This window comes from Aulonocara stuartgranti (assembly GCF_965226115.1).
Source record: "Aulonocara stuartgranti genome assembly, chromosome: 12".
Classification (NCBI taxonomy): Eukaryota; Metazoa; Chordata; class Actinopteri; order Cichliformes; family Cichlidae; genus Aulonocara; species Aulonocara stuartgranti.
This window is the reverse complement of record NC_138948.1, coordinates 1,390,478-1,405,000: the sequence shown is the minus strand read 5'-3', so window position 1 is coordinate 1,405,000 and position 14,523 is coordinate 1,390,478. Positions and strand designations below refer to the sequence as shown.

Here is a 14,523-nt window from a genome sequence, read left to right as displayed (position 1 = left end):
GTCTGTAAATCTTTCACATATCCAGAGGCGCACGCTAGTCTGTGGAGTCCTCAGAGGCGTCCCGTATGCTCGTAGAGTCCCTGAACGCCTCGCCGTGCTGCGTGGGCGCTCTTCTTCTCTATTTCTGGACACATGAGTCATCTTCACTCATGTTATACAACAGCAAGTTTGGGGCTTTGCTGCAGCGCGTACAGGAACCTGCTGGAGGTGCAGCTGTGAGCTAACGGCTGCGTTCGCTCTAATCTGAAGGTTTGTGTTGCAGCTTCAGCTCCTCCCCTGCGTCTGCCGCAGAGACGCTGGACGCCAGTCTGTTCAGTGATGGTGAGGAGTTTGATTCATTGTCTTCTCGTTGCTTCGCGGCGTGAGACCGTCGCCTTGAGCGCAGACAAACACTGCAGAGCTGTCACTGTCAGCGCGCTGAGGTCTGAGGGAGCCTTCGATTTTCCAGAGATCTGATTGGTCAGCCGGCGGTGGTTTTGTACCTGCTGACCTCTGACCTCAGATCAGAGCAGGTTAGGTGTGCAGCATGACCCTGAACCTGTCACAGCAGATGGCCCCGCCCCTCCCTGAGCGTGCTCCAGTTTTTTGTTCCTACTCTCACCAAGTGCTCGCTCTCGGGAGCTCGTCTGATTGTCTCGTTGTATTACTGTGAAGCAGCAGCTTCCAGCTGTCACCCTCTGAGGGTCTGAGTCAGGGGGCGGGGCTCCTGACGCCTAACATGACTTCAGGGACGTGTTGTGGTGTTCTGGGCTCCAGTTTAATCCTCGGGTTGTAAAAGTGCAGCCTGGTCCTTTAATACCACGACGGAGGCCTCGGCTCTTATCTGCGAGTGCAGCAGGGGGCCGAGGAGGCGACGGGGGGCTGTCGATGCTGTGAGGATGAGGCAGGGGGCGGAGCTGCAGGCCTTTAGGCTGCAGGAATTTTAAGTGTCGGCTGATATCCTGCAGCCGGGCGAGCTTCAGAACAACACGTTCAGAACGACCCCGACGCTTCACAGTGACCTGTTTTTATTCCACACAGCTGCAAATCAAACCTGTCACATGATCAAATAAAATATGGCTTCCTTAAAACAGCGAGAGAGAAGGACAGAAGGAACGAGTTAATGTTAAAGGAAAGGAAACTAGGACAGGAGGGATGGAAACAGGAGGCATGGAGAGGAAGGGAGATAAGCAAGGCAAGGGAAAAGAAAGGAAGGAGGTAGGAAATGGATAAAGGTGACAAAGAAGGAAATAAGAGAGTAGAGAGGGAAGGAAACAGTTAAAGAATCAAAGAAGGAGAGAGGGAACAGGGTGGAAAAAAGAGAATGGAAGGAAAGGTGGTAAGGAAAGAATGAGAGATATAACGAAGGAAACAGAAGTTTGGAAAGGAAATAGAAAACTTTAAGGAAGAGATTAAAAGGAAAGGAGGGAGGAAGGTAGCGAGAGAAGGAAGTGAGGAAAAAAGAGACACTAGCAAGGAAGCAAGGAAGGAAGACAGAGCCTGCATAAAGACACACGAATAGATCTGACAGAAGAAGGGATGAAAGGAGGTGGTAGGGAATAAGTAAAGGATATGAAGCAAGGAAAGAAAGGGGACAAAAACAAAATGTTGGAGAAGGGAGAAAGGATGTAGGAAATAAAAAGGAAGCATGAATGGTAGAGATTTGGCAAAAAACAAGAAGATGAAATGAAGAAGGGAATAGGAAAGGGAGGGAGGAAGGAAGGATGAGTCTGGGTCTGGGTCTGTTCGGGGCAGAGTGTCAAATCTCCGCCTCAGAAACCTCACGAGGATCGGAGGCGAGACAGACGCTGGCGGGGCGCCGTAAAAACCAGCGTTTCCTGTTTGGTTTTATTAGTTTATCAGGAAAACGAATCCAAACTTTGACGTGAAGACGCAACAAAAACAGCTGATTTCATCTCTTCTTCTGCTGGAAATAAAGAAACGTTTAAACTTCCTGTCAGATCAAACACGCCACAGACACTGTGATGTCATCCGCATCGGCCAATGAGAGCAGCCGTTACATAAACGATGATAGGCTGGGTGTGGTCACGTCTCTGTGAGCGGAGATAAGACGCTGCCAACACACACACACACACACACACACAAGCCTGTTCAGCTATCTTAGTGAGGACCTTCATTGACAGCTTGCCATCCCCAGTGTGTGAATGACTGAATGTGTAAAGCGCTGTACAAATACAGGTTATTTACCATAATGCTTTCCCTAGCCCCTTACCCTAACCATTAAAAATGAATGCCCAACCATAAACCTGACCATGACTTAATTGTGACACTAAAACCACATTCTGAGCCTCAAAAAGGCTTCAAACTTGTGTCCTCACAAGTGACTGTTGGTTCTGGTTAGAGATGGCACGATACCACTTTTTTATGTCCGACACCGATATCATAAATTTGGATATCTGCCGCTGCCGATATGAATCCAATTTAGTGTGTTTTTTAATCAATAAAACTGTTTTTTTTTTAAATATCTTGCCACATTTTGTATAAGTTCAAACTCAAGTTAAAAAAAACACTAAAGCTATTCTGTTATACCTGTGTGTGTAAAAAAAAAAAAAAAACACACTGCACCCAAAATATTTCATAGTTCAGCAAAACTGATCAATCTAATAAACTTAAACCTGCTCCATCCTCCCTATTCTGGTGTTTTAAAGAGTACTTAGCAGAAATATTAAACAACCTGACTAATAGGGTTCCAACTCCCAGCAAAAAACTCCACCTCATGATGCTTAATCGACGTAATCAACTTTAATTTGATGCAGTGTGGAAAAATGCACAGAAATCAATTATTTTTCAAGAATAATTAAATAGATTCAACATCTTTCTTCTACAGAACTGCACAGATGGTACCTTCCCAAAGGAAAAAGTACTATAGCTTACTAGGGTATATTAGACTTAACAGTTACTATATACAGTAATGGACTTCTATACATCAGATTAAAACTTTGGGTGTAAGATTCAGATAATTATTTATTAAAAGCTCGACATTTTAAATGAGAATAAGAAAGAAAAGTATGTCTTTGTGCCCCCTTTTCCCTGTTCATGCCCTATCGGCCCCCCTGGCTAAACTTTGCTAGATCCGCCCCTGCACAGTTACCAGCGTCAGCTACGTAGATAAAGATCCTCGAGTAGAAAGTAATATTAAATAAATTCTAACAACAGCTCATCAAGCTTAAACGTGCTGCTGTTGTTCAGCCGCTGGTTTCCTCTTTCTGGTGCAAAGTGGGCCAAAAACAATGAAGAGAGACGATCAGCTGATCATTGATCAGTTTCATGATTGAAGTAGCAGCAAGAAGAGGCAGTCGCTCCATATATCGGTTGTTAAGCTTTACGTGGGAATGCTTTACAAACATTCAGAGATGAACTTGCACACTTGCTTTACTTCTCTCTGGGATCACTTCCTCGGAGATGAAATGCTGGTTTGAGGCTACAAATACACACAGCCGCTCTATCACGTGAGCACACTGCTCCCACGTGCTACGGTTATGAGCCGAGTTACGCCGTGTCGCAAGTTTTGTGAGGTGTTTTTTTAGAGAGACCAGTCTGTGTATCAGGCTGTTTAACATGGGAGTCTATGGGACTGACTCGCTGCTGCCCCTGCTGCACGTCAGAGGAACTGCAGGTTTTGGTGCTTCAGTGTTGGTTTCATTCTTTAGCCCTGAAGTTGCTGCTCAGTCTCTGAATCCTCTTTAAACACGTCTTCTTCTCTGTTAGATGAGTTGGTGTATCTGCTGACGTGTAGAGTCCGACTTCTTTCACTGAGAGCTCAGTGGATGTTTGAGGACCGTGAAGCTGTGACTCGGCACTTTTCAGTGTCTGACCCACTTCCTGCATCACGACTCGACACGAGGAGGGTCGTCGGTGTGGCTCTGAAACTGCAGCTTTCGATTGGATTGTTTTGTGCACCAAATGCATGGGACTCTTCATGTGGTTCTTTTACACATTTATTTGTGTCATTGCCTTAAAAGTTCAGACAGGAAGTACTTCCTTTGAGTTGTTTGTAGTTGGTGGATGTGTTTGTTGTTTATTTCTGACTGCACAGCTCAAAATAAGCCTGCCAGTGGTCTTCTGTCTGAAACAAGCTGTTTTAGCTCCTCCCCCTTTAAGCCACATTTCTACTGATTGGCCACCACTCTCAAACAGATTTGAGCAGCAGGTGAGTGCATCACGTGCCTTCATAAGAATATGCTTTTCTTTAAGACCAACAACAGAAATGCAGGATTCTGATGGAGGAAGCCGGAGAACCAACGCAGAGTCCACAGTGTTGGATTCATACCTGTGTTCATGTTAAACACACGCATGTCAAACTGCAGCCTTCAGTGTCCACATATTTGTGGTCCTGGCTGTATGAACAGTCACTAACAGGTCATTGATAATTAGCATCACTGAGACGATCCTCTGCAGCTCTGGGCTTAAAAATGGCTCCAGTGACATAAAGAGATGCTGTAGAAACATTTATTCCATTAAATATTACAGACGCGCTTCTGTGCACTCGTTTCTTCTTTCTCGCGCTCTGCAGACGTTTAACGATTTGTCTGGAAATGAGAAACAAAGTCACCGGCTCGCTGACCTCAGCGGTCGTCTCTTCTTCTCTGACTCTTTGTGTTTGGATGTAAATTATTGGGCTGATTTCTCTGAGAGGGTCGTTAGTGCCGGTCACCGGCTTATTACAAACAAACTGGGCCCCGGAGAACAAGCGGTCCTCCGATGCACATTTAAACCTGCCATTTGTGCCGACAGCATCTTTTATGTGAGCCGGGTTGCTGCTCGGTGCTGCATTCACCTAAAAGTCCTCAGTAAGACAAGCAGAAGTTTTCCTACAGTCTGAATTCTTCTGTTGCCTCGTTGCTTCGAGGCGTCTCACAGCTCCGACGCCGCCACATTTAGCACCAGCTCACAGTCCTGCGGCGGCCCGCTCAGGTCGCTGATGTTGATGAGAGGACAGCTAACGTTCGTATCTGTGGATTAATGCGATTGTTTCGGTGTCAGTAACGAGTGTGACATCCTGCTGTGCCAGTCTCTGGTGCGAGCTGAGGAGCGTGTGCTCCCCTTCCTCTCGTCATGTTTTCCATCCAGATGAAGGGAAGTAAAGACAAACAGATGCAGGAGGCGGTTTTCTTGGACTCTCTGCAGGAACTTAGTTTAAGCTCTCAGGCAGAGCGGCCGGGTGGGGTTTACCTGAGGCCGTGACCCCTGCTGTGTCACGGTGGTCTGATGGTGGGCGGTCCGCGTTGGTGCAGCATCTCTTTGTTTCTCTCTCCCACATTTGTGCCAGACGATTGGACGGCCATGTGCGGTAACCTAGCAACCCCTAGATATCTCCCAGCATTCCTCTGAGTTATCTCCTGTGTGTCCCGGCAGACCTGCAGAGCAAAAGAAACTCCCCCTCAGCCCGCAGGAGGCTGCGTTCGCTGTCTGCACCCACGGTAGGACAGCAGGCCGTCTTCGAGGATTTCATTTCAAAGTTCATCACCTGCCCGCATCATCGCTTAGCAACGACACAACGTGAGTCTGAAAATAGATGCAGAGCCTCAGCGTGAAGCTCCGCCTCTGCTCAGAGGTCCATTCAGATATTCGGAGGACTTTCCCCCGATGATGGGTCACACATGAACTGGCTGCATTTCTATTTTTAGCCCCTCACCTGCCGCCAGGCCTGCGCTCACCTGTCTGCTGCAAACACGTGAATCTGAAGGAGGCTGTCCGTCCTCGGAGCTCTCAGGCTCATTTGTCTCGTTCTCTCTTGTTTCTGCTGCTTCTTCTGAAATCACATCTTTGGTTTTGTTCCAGGAGACGCTGAGCTGATGGATTCGTGGTCCTGAGAAGGAAATCGGCAGAAATCGAACATGTAAGTTGATGTTTTTTAATAAAGATCTTTAAATTGTTGCTGGTCTGACGTGTCTGGCAGTTTATTACAGAGGTGATCCATCACAGTGATCAGCACGCACTGACTGAGCTGATACCTGACTCCTTCACCTTATTGATCACAGTATTGATCACCAGGAGTCCTAGACTGTAATTAAACTCTCTCCAGAGACACTGATCTCTTTCTTGCCTTGAATTTGCTTTTTAATAAATGAAGGTCAGAGAGTGAACAACAAGCAACAGCTTGGTTATCAAACTGCTTCCAGCTTTGAATGGGAGCATCACACAGACTCAGATACCCTCTAAACACCAACATCCAATGAAAATCCTAGAATTTATGTCAAAGGAACCAGAGCTCCGCCTTCCTGGACGCTCTGTTAGCAGCCATATTATTGGTCACATGATGTCATTAAAAAGCTCCAAAAGGCTCCAACAGCACGAACACAGTCCACAGGTCCAGTTCAGGTGAAGCTAGCAGACAGCTAGCAGCTACAGCCACCTGTCAGCCAAAGAGGCCACGCCCCTAACTTTAAGCCTCAGTACGATTCAAACAGGTGAGTCAAACAGGTGTCACGAAGGAGGAAACTGTCCACAGAGACAAACAGTTTGTGTATCCAGCTGTAAACATGTTTGTTTCTGCTGTAAAGTTTTAACATGAGTATGGGACTGACTCACTGCCGCCCCTGCTGGATGCTGGAGGAACCGCAGGATTTGATGCTCCAGCGTTAGCTTCATTCAGGCCCAGAGGTCCCTGCCTGGTTTCACTCTGCTTATTCATCATCATCAGTGATACTGGACACCAGCAGAGATCAATACTGGGAGGGAGGATGGGTCAGAGATCGCCCTGTCTGAACAAAATCTGTGAATCCCATCATAGAGACACACGATACGTCTTTATTGATTCAGCTCAAAGTCTCGTTCACATCACAAACCTCCTTTCAACAGAGACCCAAGAGTGCAGCAGCACTGTAACAGGTATACAAATGATACATGTTGTAACGTGGAGACACAAATGTAGAGACAACAGCTGGATGGTCACACAGACCGTGACGTGGGCTTAAAACGGGCTTCAAATCCTCCATCGTCAACACTGCTGTGGATTATCCCAGGAACCAGGGCAGCGTCTGGAACAGCTCTTTGTACCTGATTCTGTTCTGACTTTAAACCCAACTTCAGCTGAGTTTAATGGGACAGAACAACAGCAGAGGATTTTCAACTCTGAAGGACAGAAGGGTAGAGGACGTGAAAACTTCCTGAAACTTCTTCAGAAATGATTTAGAAATGTGAAAGTCTGAATCATGTCTGACGTAACTGGTGACAAACTGAGTAAATGTTGACAAAAATGTCATTTTATAGTTTTGAAACTGCTGATAAAGATTAAGAATACTTATTTAAAACAAACTTTTTGTTATTATTCAATCCGAGAACTTCACGTGTTAATTTACAGATTTAGAAACGTATAAAAGTCTCACTGTTTAGTTTCCTGCTGCATCTGATTATATTGGTGAGAACCAGTAAAAAATAAAGTGTTAATATTATGATCATGAGTTTGTCCCAGCGACACCTCTGTTTGTGTTTCAGGTGCTGAAGAGACCCGAAGACGAACAGACATGATCCCTTTATCTCCCTGAGGTAACCACACACACACACACACACACACACACACACACACACACACACACACACACACACACACTCTGCTGGCTGACCGCTTGTTACCCAGGTTTCCTTGCTCATGTGTTTGTGTGTGTGTGACAAAGCTGTGGACTCTGGAATAATCCCTTTGTGTCCGTCGGCCACGTCAGACAATGCCGGACTGGAAACCCTGCAGCTGCTGCAGAGCGCTGAGTGTCAGTAATCTGACAGCACGCCGTCATTTAGAGCTCATTTCATTTGTGATCTCAGTGCAGAGGCCCTGGGCGTGGTCAGCCTGGCAGCTGTAGCACAGCGGTCTCCTGCACATGCTCTGTGAAGGCTGCTGTTAAACAGATAACGGCTGGTGAGCAGTGAGTCTGAATGGCTTTCAGAGCCATGTTTGTTTCTTTAGCGTCTTTTTCTGCATTTCCCTGATTTATAAGGCTTAATCATTAGATATGAGCCCCTCTGCAGGTTTTCTGGAAATTGGGAGGTGTCTTGTTTTAGCCGGAGGATGAGGGATGCACCAAGGCCCAGGACAGGATAGAGAAGGATCCACAGGGTCACAAATAAGAAACGAGGTGTGAATCTCGTGCCCTCGTATGGTTTTTGTCTCACAGCCCTGACACGTGGAGGCGTTCCCCACGCCGGGGGTTATTGACCCTGTGCACGAGACAATGCTAACTTCCTGGTTTGAGACCGGATGTGGGGTTGTACATTTCCGGTAGCTTTACTTTGCGGTCAATCACTACTGCAAAGATATATCCTCCACAATCATGTCCAAAACTTGAAAACGGAAAGATGGCGTTAAGTTACAAAGAGCAGAAGGTGGGAACGCTCACCGCTGCTGTGTCATAAAAAATCTAATGATCAGTTTAAAGCGTTTAGATCGATCAGTTGTTTACATCACTCAACACAAGCTGAACTGCATCACTGCAGCAGAAGACACATCGTCCACATGCAGAAGTATCTCTGTGTAGTGACTGGTCTCATGATTCAAACAGGCAAATGTTCAGCATTCAAACTACAGGTGAAGAACAGTCAAACCAGATGTTTCCCGTTATGTCGATATCAGCTAGTCAAGTACACACCTACACAGCATGTTAACAAACCCTGAAAACAGCCACACACAAAATGACTGATTGTAATGGTTTCTATACATTAGTATGTAGGAAGGGTATGTTGTGACTTACCTTCAAAATTACAGCGGTCCCTCGCTATAACGCGCTTCACCTTTCACCTCGCTGTTTCAGATTTTTTAGTGCAAGTTTGTATTCTTTTTTTTTTACGTCACATTGTGTCCTGCGTCCTGATCGCTGCAGACGATCTCCTCCGTCTCTCCTGTACAGTCCAGAATCGCTGCATCGATGCTAGCAGTGTGACTCTGCAGTGCAGTGCTGTATGTCCACGATGTCCACCAAACGTTTTGCACCGTCAAAAATAAAATCGGCTCCTTGATTTCACCTCTCGCTGGTTATTTTTAGAACATAACACCCACGATAAACGAGGGACAGCTGAGAAATATAACATTTGAATCCATTTTCTCTTTTGCTCTGAGGCGCGGGGGAAATATCGACAAGTCGATGAACATCATTTACAGATATGTTGGGTAAATGCCCGAGACATCTATAGAAATGTAAATCGCCGCTTGATTCATTCATTCGCTTAACTTGTTTTGGACCGTAAACCAGGCGCGAATAGGACACCGGAAACAAAGCTCCCCACAGGAGTTTCCACACCGGACGTAGCATATGCTAACGTGCACATAGTCAATCTACTGTTCGTGTCAGCGCGAGGCTCTGCTCAGTGTGGGCCTTTCTATCACAGACAGAAACACTGATGCACAGCAGCACACAGTAAAAGAACACAAAAGGAGATTGTTGTCAGACTCATGTTTCATGTGTGGACCAGAGCAGCTGATACACGTGTTGATGTGAGAAAGGTTGGTGGAAAGTTTCCCATGATGCCTCACTCTTTCTGGCCTCTCCTGCTTTGTCATGCTGAAACGTCTGACTTGTTATTCTTTATTTAACATCATGTTTTGTGTGTCTCCTTCAGGAACTGACCAATCAGTAGTCAGGATGATGCCCAAGGTAAACCACACCTTTCTTTTGCTGATAGTTGTCGGGGGGGAGGGGGGGCGTGTTGTTGAGATGCTGCAGCGTGACGATGTTTCTGCTGAATGATCGCGCTGCTCAACAATAAAAACAAACAAGCGTTCTCCTGGTGGTTCAATAATGATGTTCCTCCACATGAGAAGCGTGTCAGCTCAAAGATGAGTCGATGTTTGGTGTTGAAGTCCAGAGGTGCACGAGGAGGCGATGCTGAAGGGAGGATTTACATCTGGGGTGGTTTTTAATTTAACAAATAAAGTCACAGAACAATTCCAGCTTGGAAATAAAGCTGACAGAAGAAGCAGAACAGTGAGGACGTTTCTCCTGCTCCTTTAGGAAGGAAAGGTTCAAGTTAGGCTCTGGGTAAGAGGCAGTAATAGTCCTCACAAAGACACAAGAACAAGCGCGTGTGTGTGTGTGTGTGTTAGCAGCAGCTGGTGCAGACGTCTCCGGGGAGTGTGTTGTCGCTCAGAGGCACCGGCGTCCCAGGATCCCCTGCTGCTGCCATCGTGGTGAGATAAACACACCGTGATCGCGCTCTCGTACCCTTCAGATTAATCTGGAGGTAATAATCTGTAATCCCCCCCCCCTCTCCCCAGGCCAGAGTGGAGGACGGGGTTATCGGCTATAAGGACTTGGCAGCCTTACCGAGAGACAAAGCCATCCTGGACATCGAGAGACCCGATCTGATGATCTACCAGCCGCACTACAGCTACAGTCCTCTGGAGGTGACGTCTCCCTCCGGTCATAGTTTAGAGATTCCTGCTGACAGCTACAGTGGTGCTCTCTGGACGTCCTGCCTGATGGGGGCGCTGTTTAGATGAGGCACCGTGTGGAGCTCTGGCCTGGAAACATGTTCTCTAATATTATCCTGTTTCAGCTGAAGAGGTGGAGCCGATAGCTCCAGTTTGTCATTATTAGCGTGTTCTAACGTCACTGCAACCAACCGCCACAGTCAGCTGCGTCTTCTGCACGCGTGCTGGAGTTATTGTTTCAAAGCAGGCGTTTAAATACAGTCAGATCTTAATATCATCCTGTAAAACTGAAGCACATCACTGATGCTGGATTTGTAAAACAAAACAAGACAAAATTATTTGTTGTTGTTTTTTGTCTTAATGATTATTTTAGCTGTTTAGCTTCATTCACTCCTTTTTAGTGAGGACTGTCTCGTGGGCGCCCCCTAGGTGAACTGCAGCCGGTGGGTCTGACGGGAGGAGACTCTGGAGCGGGCGGTGGTCGTATCATTGTTTAGTCATCGTGACTGTTTCTTCTTCACAGCTACAGATACTAAAGCTCAGATGTCCTTAGTGCATCTTTTGGTTGCTGGTTTGACTTTTCACAAGCAGCACGGCTCCGACATGCAGCTCAGAGACGACTGAGACGGATTAGAAGTCTTAATTCTGAATGAGCAGGCGTTTGTAGAAGCTATTATTTAACTTTGAGTTATTTAAATGGTGCAAATTTACTAAAAACTAAGTAAAGTGCAGATCCTGCTGGTTTCACTGTCCTTATAATGCAGCGTGTGATCAGATGTTTATGTGTAGCTAAATGCTACAGAAGCATTTAGCATCTACAGGGTCGGGCAGCTTGTAAAGTCCTGTTGTTCCATAGTTTCTTCTCGGTGCTTCCGGGACCTTTGTAGCTCAGCGCAGAGCCGGAGTCGTGGAAACCAGACGGCGTGGCAGCAGGTCGCTGCTCTGACAGTCGGCTGGTTAGCTCTGCGTCTGGCTGCAAACACGGACATCAATCTGCTGCTTAGAGAGCTGACAGCTCATGAAAACAGCTGAGCCCAGTGTGTGTGTGTGTCTGTCTGTATTTTGTGGTGCAGATTGGGTCAGACAAAGAGAGATTGTGTGTCAGAATGCTTTTTGTGTTTTGTGTGCTGCACCTTCTTTCATCTGTTTTGTGGGGTTTTCGGTTGTTTTCCTGTTTTTGACTGTCCAGCACAGCGATCAGTGATTTCAGTCACAGTCTTGTGGTTACTGCAGACTGATGACTGAAACAAACAAAAGGCACTTTTTAAGCTCATGACACACGTTTGCTGCAGCTGTTGTCACAGCATTCAGACTGCACAGGTCTCCCCTGAAAAAGCTCCCGTTTGTTTTTAACAGCAGAGCCAGCCGAAGGAGGAGACTTCAACAAAGAGCTAAATGCTAAATGTTGATCATCTGCATATAAATGCACATTTACCTAAATGCGCCCCCTGCTGGGAGCCTTGTGGCCACTGTTTAAGTGCAAAGACTGAATTCTTTTAAGGAATCTGATTTCGGAGCTTCAGGTCTTCGTCTGCACTGCTGTCATCATCCAACTCTTTCTTTACTCTAAACAAATGCTTCTCTGATTTATGCTTCACATCACGTTACCGTGAAGCATTTCTGTGTCTGGATTTAATCGTTGGGTGTAAAGAACACTGCCACCTTCAGGTCAAAGTGTAAATTGCAATGTAATCCTCTAGAATTGACATTTGGTGCAATCGTTTAAAAAAAAGAAACGACTTCAGTGTCAGAAGCAGAGTTTGTGTTTGTGGAGCTTCGTCTTCATTCTCTGAATTTATTTTTAGCTTCGAGCGTTTCATCTATTTTTGCTTTTTTCTCCCCAGAGGTCCTTGTCTCCTCGCTCCATCTCTCCTCCTCCCTCCCCAGAGGTAAGACCCCCCCCCCCCCCCATTCTTTCTTTACATATCATCATATAGTTTATATTAGTTTCTTCCTGTTTACACTCAGAGACCTCTGCAACAAAACAAGCACTAGTGATGAGGTCAAAGGTCAGATCAGAGCCCTACAATGAAAGTGAGATATGGAAATGCAGACAATATAGGGTCTCATGACAGAAGCAGATCTCAGATGCTTTGTGGGCGTGTGACTGTGATGGGTTGTTATTAGCACAACATCGTCCTGTTGTTGTCTCAGACCAGCTTCTGTGAAAGTGATCCTGACGCTGAAGCATCTCAACATTAATGTGGTTCTGTTGGCATGTTTAACGAGGTTGTAGTCAGGAACATAGTGGAACCTCAGAAATGATGATGTCAGCGAGGAGGTCGTATACATCCCAGCGGTCACTGAGAAGGTTTGATGCTTCTTTTACAGGTTTCAGCTTCTAAACAACCTTTCGAACAGTTTAGGGATGATGTGTGTGAAGTTCTTTGTTTGAGGCTTACGAGGCTGCAGTAATCGGTTCGGACGGCATCCTTCCAGGCATACTCAGATTACTTAGAGTCATATTTTGGGTAGCTCTTCTTCACACTGACTCTGTTGGTCATTTAGAGCATTGACGAGGGGCGTCCTAAGAGTCACTGCGTTTCTTTTAAGGCTGTAAAGTGTTAGTTCAAGGAATCCTCGAGGAGGTTGAAGTCATGTGAAGTAGTTTCTCATAAGTTATCTTTAAACGAGGCTCTAGTTATCAATCAGGAGATCCTAAAGGTCTCTTAGGTGCTTCTACTAACACTAAAAGAGGTTCTTTGGTTAATGAGGGACGACCGTGTCTTCAAGGTTTACTCTGTAAAGGTTCAAGAGGCCTCCAATTCTGATTGAGGACCATTAAGTAGTGGTAGTAATGGAGGAGGTCTTGCTTTGATGGTCGTATCGATGCAGTTGGCATCATGTCTTAGAAAGTCCTCATGGGGATGCCCTGCATGTTCATTAGAAGGTTCTGAGGAGGATCACCGGCTCTGCCTTCACATTTCCCCACCGACACGCTTTTAAAATACCGTCCTCCGTGTTTCCAGAATCTGTCCAAGGAGACAAGGGAGTGGCTCGAGAGCCGATCACCTGGAGGGTCCTCGCCTGGTTCCACCATCCCGAGCACCAGAACCCACAGCACACACACCCCGTCAACGCCAAACACACCAACCACACCCAACGCACACTCGTCTGGTACTGTGAAGAGCACCGTGCAGCATTTCCACAGGCCAGGTAAACACGAGCTTCCACAAGCCGGACTCACCCCACTGACTGTGGGGAACAGTACTGAAGGGTGCAGATGTAGCTCCATCAGCTAGGTTTTCACCCAGTTAGCAACAGCATCTCCATCAGGTGACTTATTTCTTCAAACACGTGTGTTTACCCTGTGGGAGGGGCTACAACGAGAAATTCAGAGATTCCCAGATGAGCTTCAGTGATTCGTCAGCACAGCATCCACGTCTGAGGCGTGTTAGCCGCTAATGTCAGGACCAGAAAAGACAACTATTGGGATTATTAGTTGATTTGTGAGCAGTGAAACTGAATTAGAGTTTGTGCACACAGACCGCCTCCAGATGCTGATGACGTTTGGTCCACATCTGGAGTTCTCTATGTCCCACTGTGCTGACTAAGAGAGTCCAGTTTGCACCGTACATGCACCACCCAAGAAGTGCAACAAGTCCCAGATGTGCCGTCCTCTGGAGCTCATGTTCACCCTGTGAACCAGTAATTATTGTTTAGCAAGCAAAGAAGAGCACAGGTGTCACACATGTGATTTTATTGTTTTCAGAAAATGGTACCAACATCTACAAGAAGCCTCCCATCTACAAACAGGGTGAGTCACTGAGCTTCAAATCGATTTCAGAATAAAAGCTGCAATAAATGTATCGCTGAACATAATGAAAACAGAGTGAATGTGGGTCAGCTGCTGTCCTGTGAACAGCACGCCTCCTTTCACTGTGTTTAATCTGCTTTAACATGCACACTGTGTGTGTGTGTGTGTGTGTGTGTGTGTGTGTGTGTGTGTGTGTGTGTGTGTGCACAGATGTGTCGTCCTCTTCGGTCCCTCAGGGGAAACACATCGAGGATTTGATCATCGAGTCTTCAAAGTTTCCTGCAGCTCAGCCTCCAGACCCGAACCAGCCCTCCAAGATCGAGACCGACTACTGGCCCTGCCCCCCCTCGCTGGCCGTGATTGGTATGACCCAAACACACACACACACACACTCGTGCTTTCATAT

The 14,523-nt window shown here is 46.5% G+C and overlaps 1 protein-coding gene across 7 annotated transcripts in view; it reads left to right on the top strand.

Moving 5' to 3' along the window:
• The window catches only part of LOC309719719 (dematin-like), a 31,129-nt gene that overhangs the window by 6,137 nt on the left and 10,469 nt on the right, over positions 1–14,523 (top strand). For 2 of the 7 annotated variants that reach the window (XM_082556034.1, XM_082556039.1), the window contains exons 2-10: positions 5,782–5,839; positions 7,438–7,488; positions 9,550–9,584; positions 10,034–10,117; positions 10,205–10,333; positions 12,205–12,249; positions 13,330–13,516; positions 14,073–14,117; positions 14,328–14,480. In XM_082556034.1, the coding sequence (XP_082412160.1) occupies positions 9,573–9,584; positions 10,034–10,117; positions 10,205–10,333; positions 12,205–12,249; positions 13,330–13,516; positions 14,073–14,117; positions 14,328–14,480 (655 nt within the window). In that variant the 5' untranslated portion in view covers positions 5,782–5,839; positions 7,438–7,488; positions 9,550–9,572. Of the gene's footprint in view, positions 250–292; positions 322–5,355; positions 5,500–5,781; positions 5,840–7,437; positions 7,489–9,549; positions 9,585–10,033; positions 10,118–10,204; positions 10,334–12,204; positions 12,250–13,329; positions 13,517–14,072; positions 14,118–14,327; positions 14,481–14,523 lie in introns of those variants that run through there. The other 5 variants (XM_082556038.1, XM_082556040.1, XM_082556035.1 and 2 more) reach the window with 4 other exon arrangements.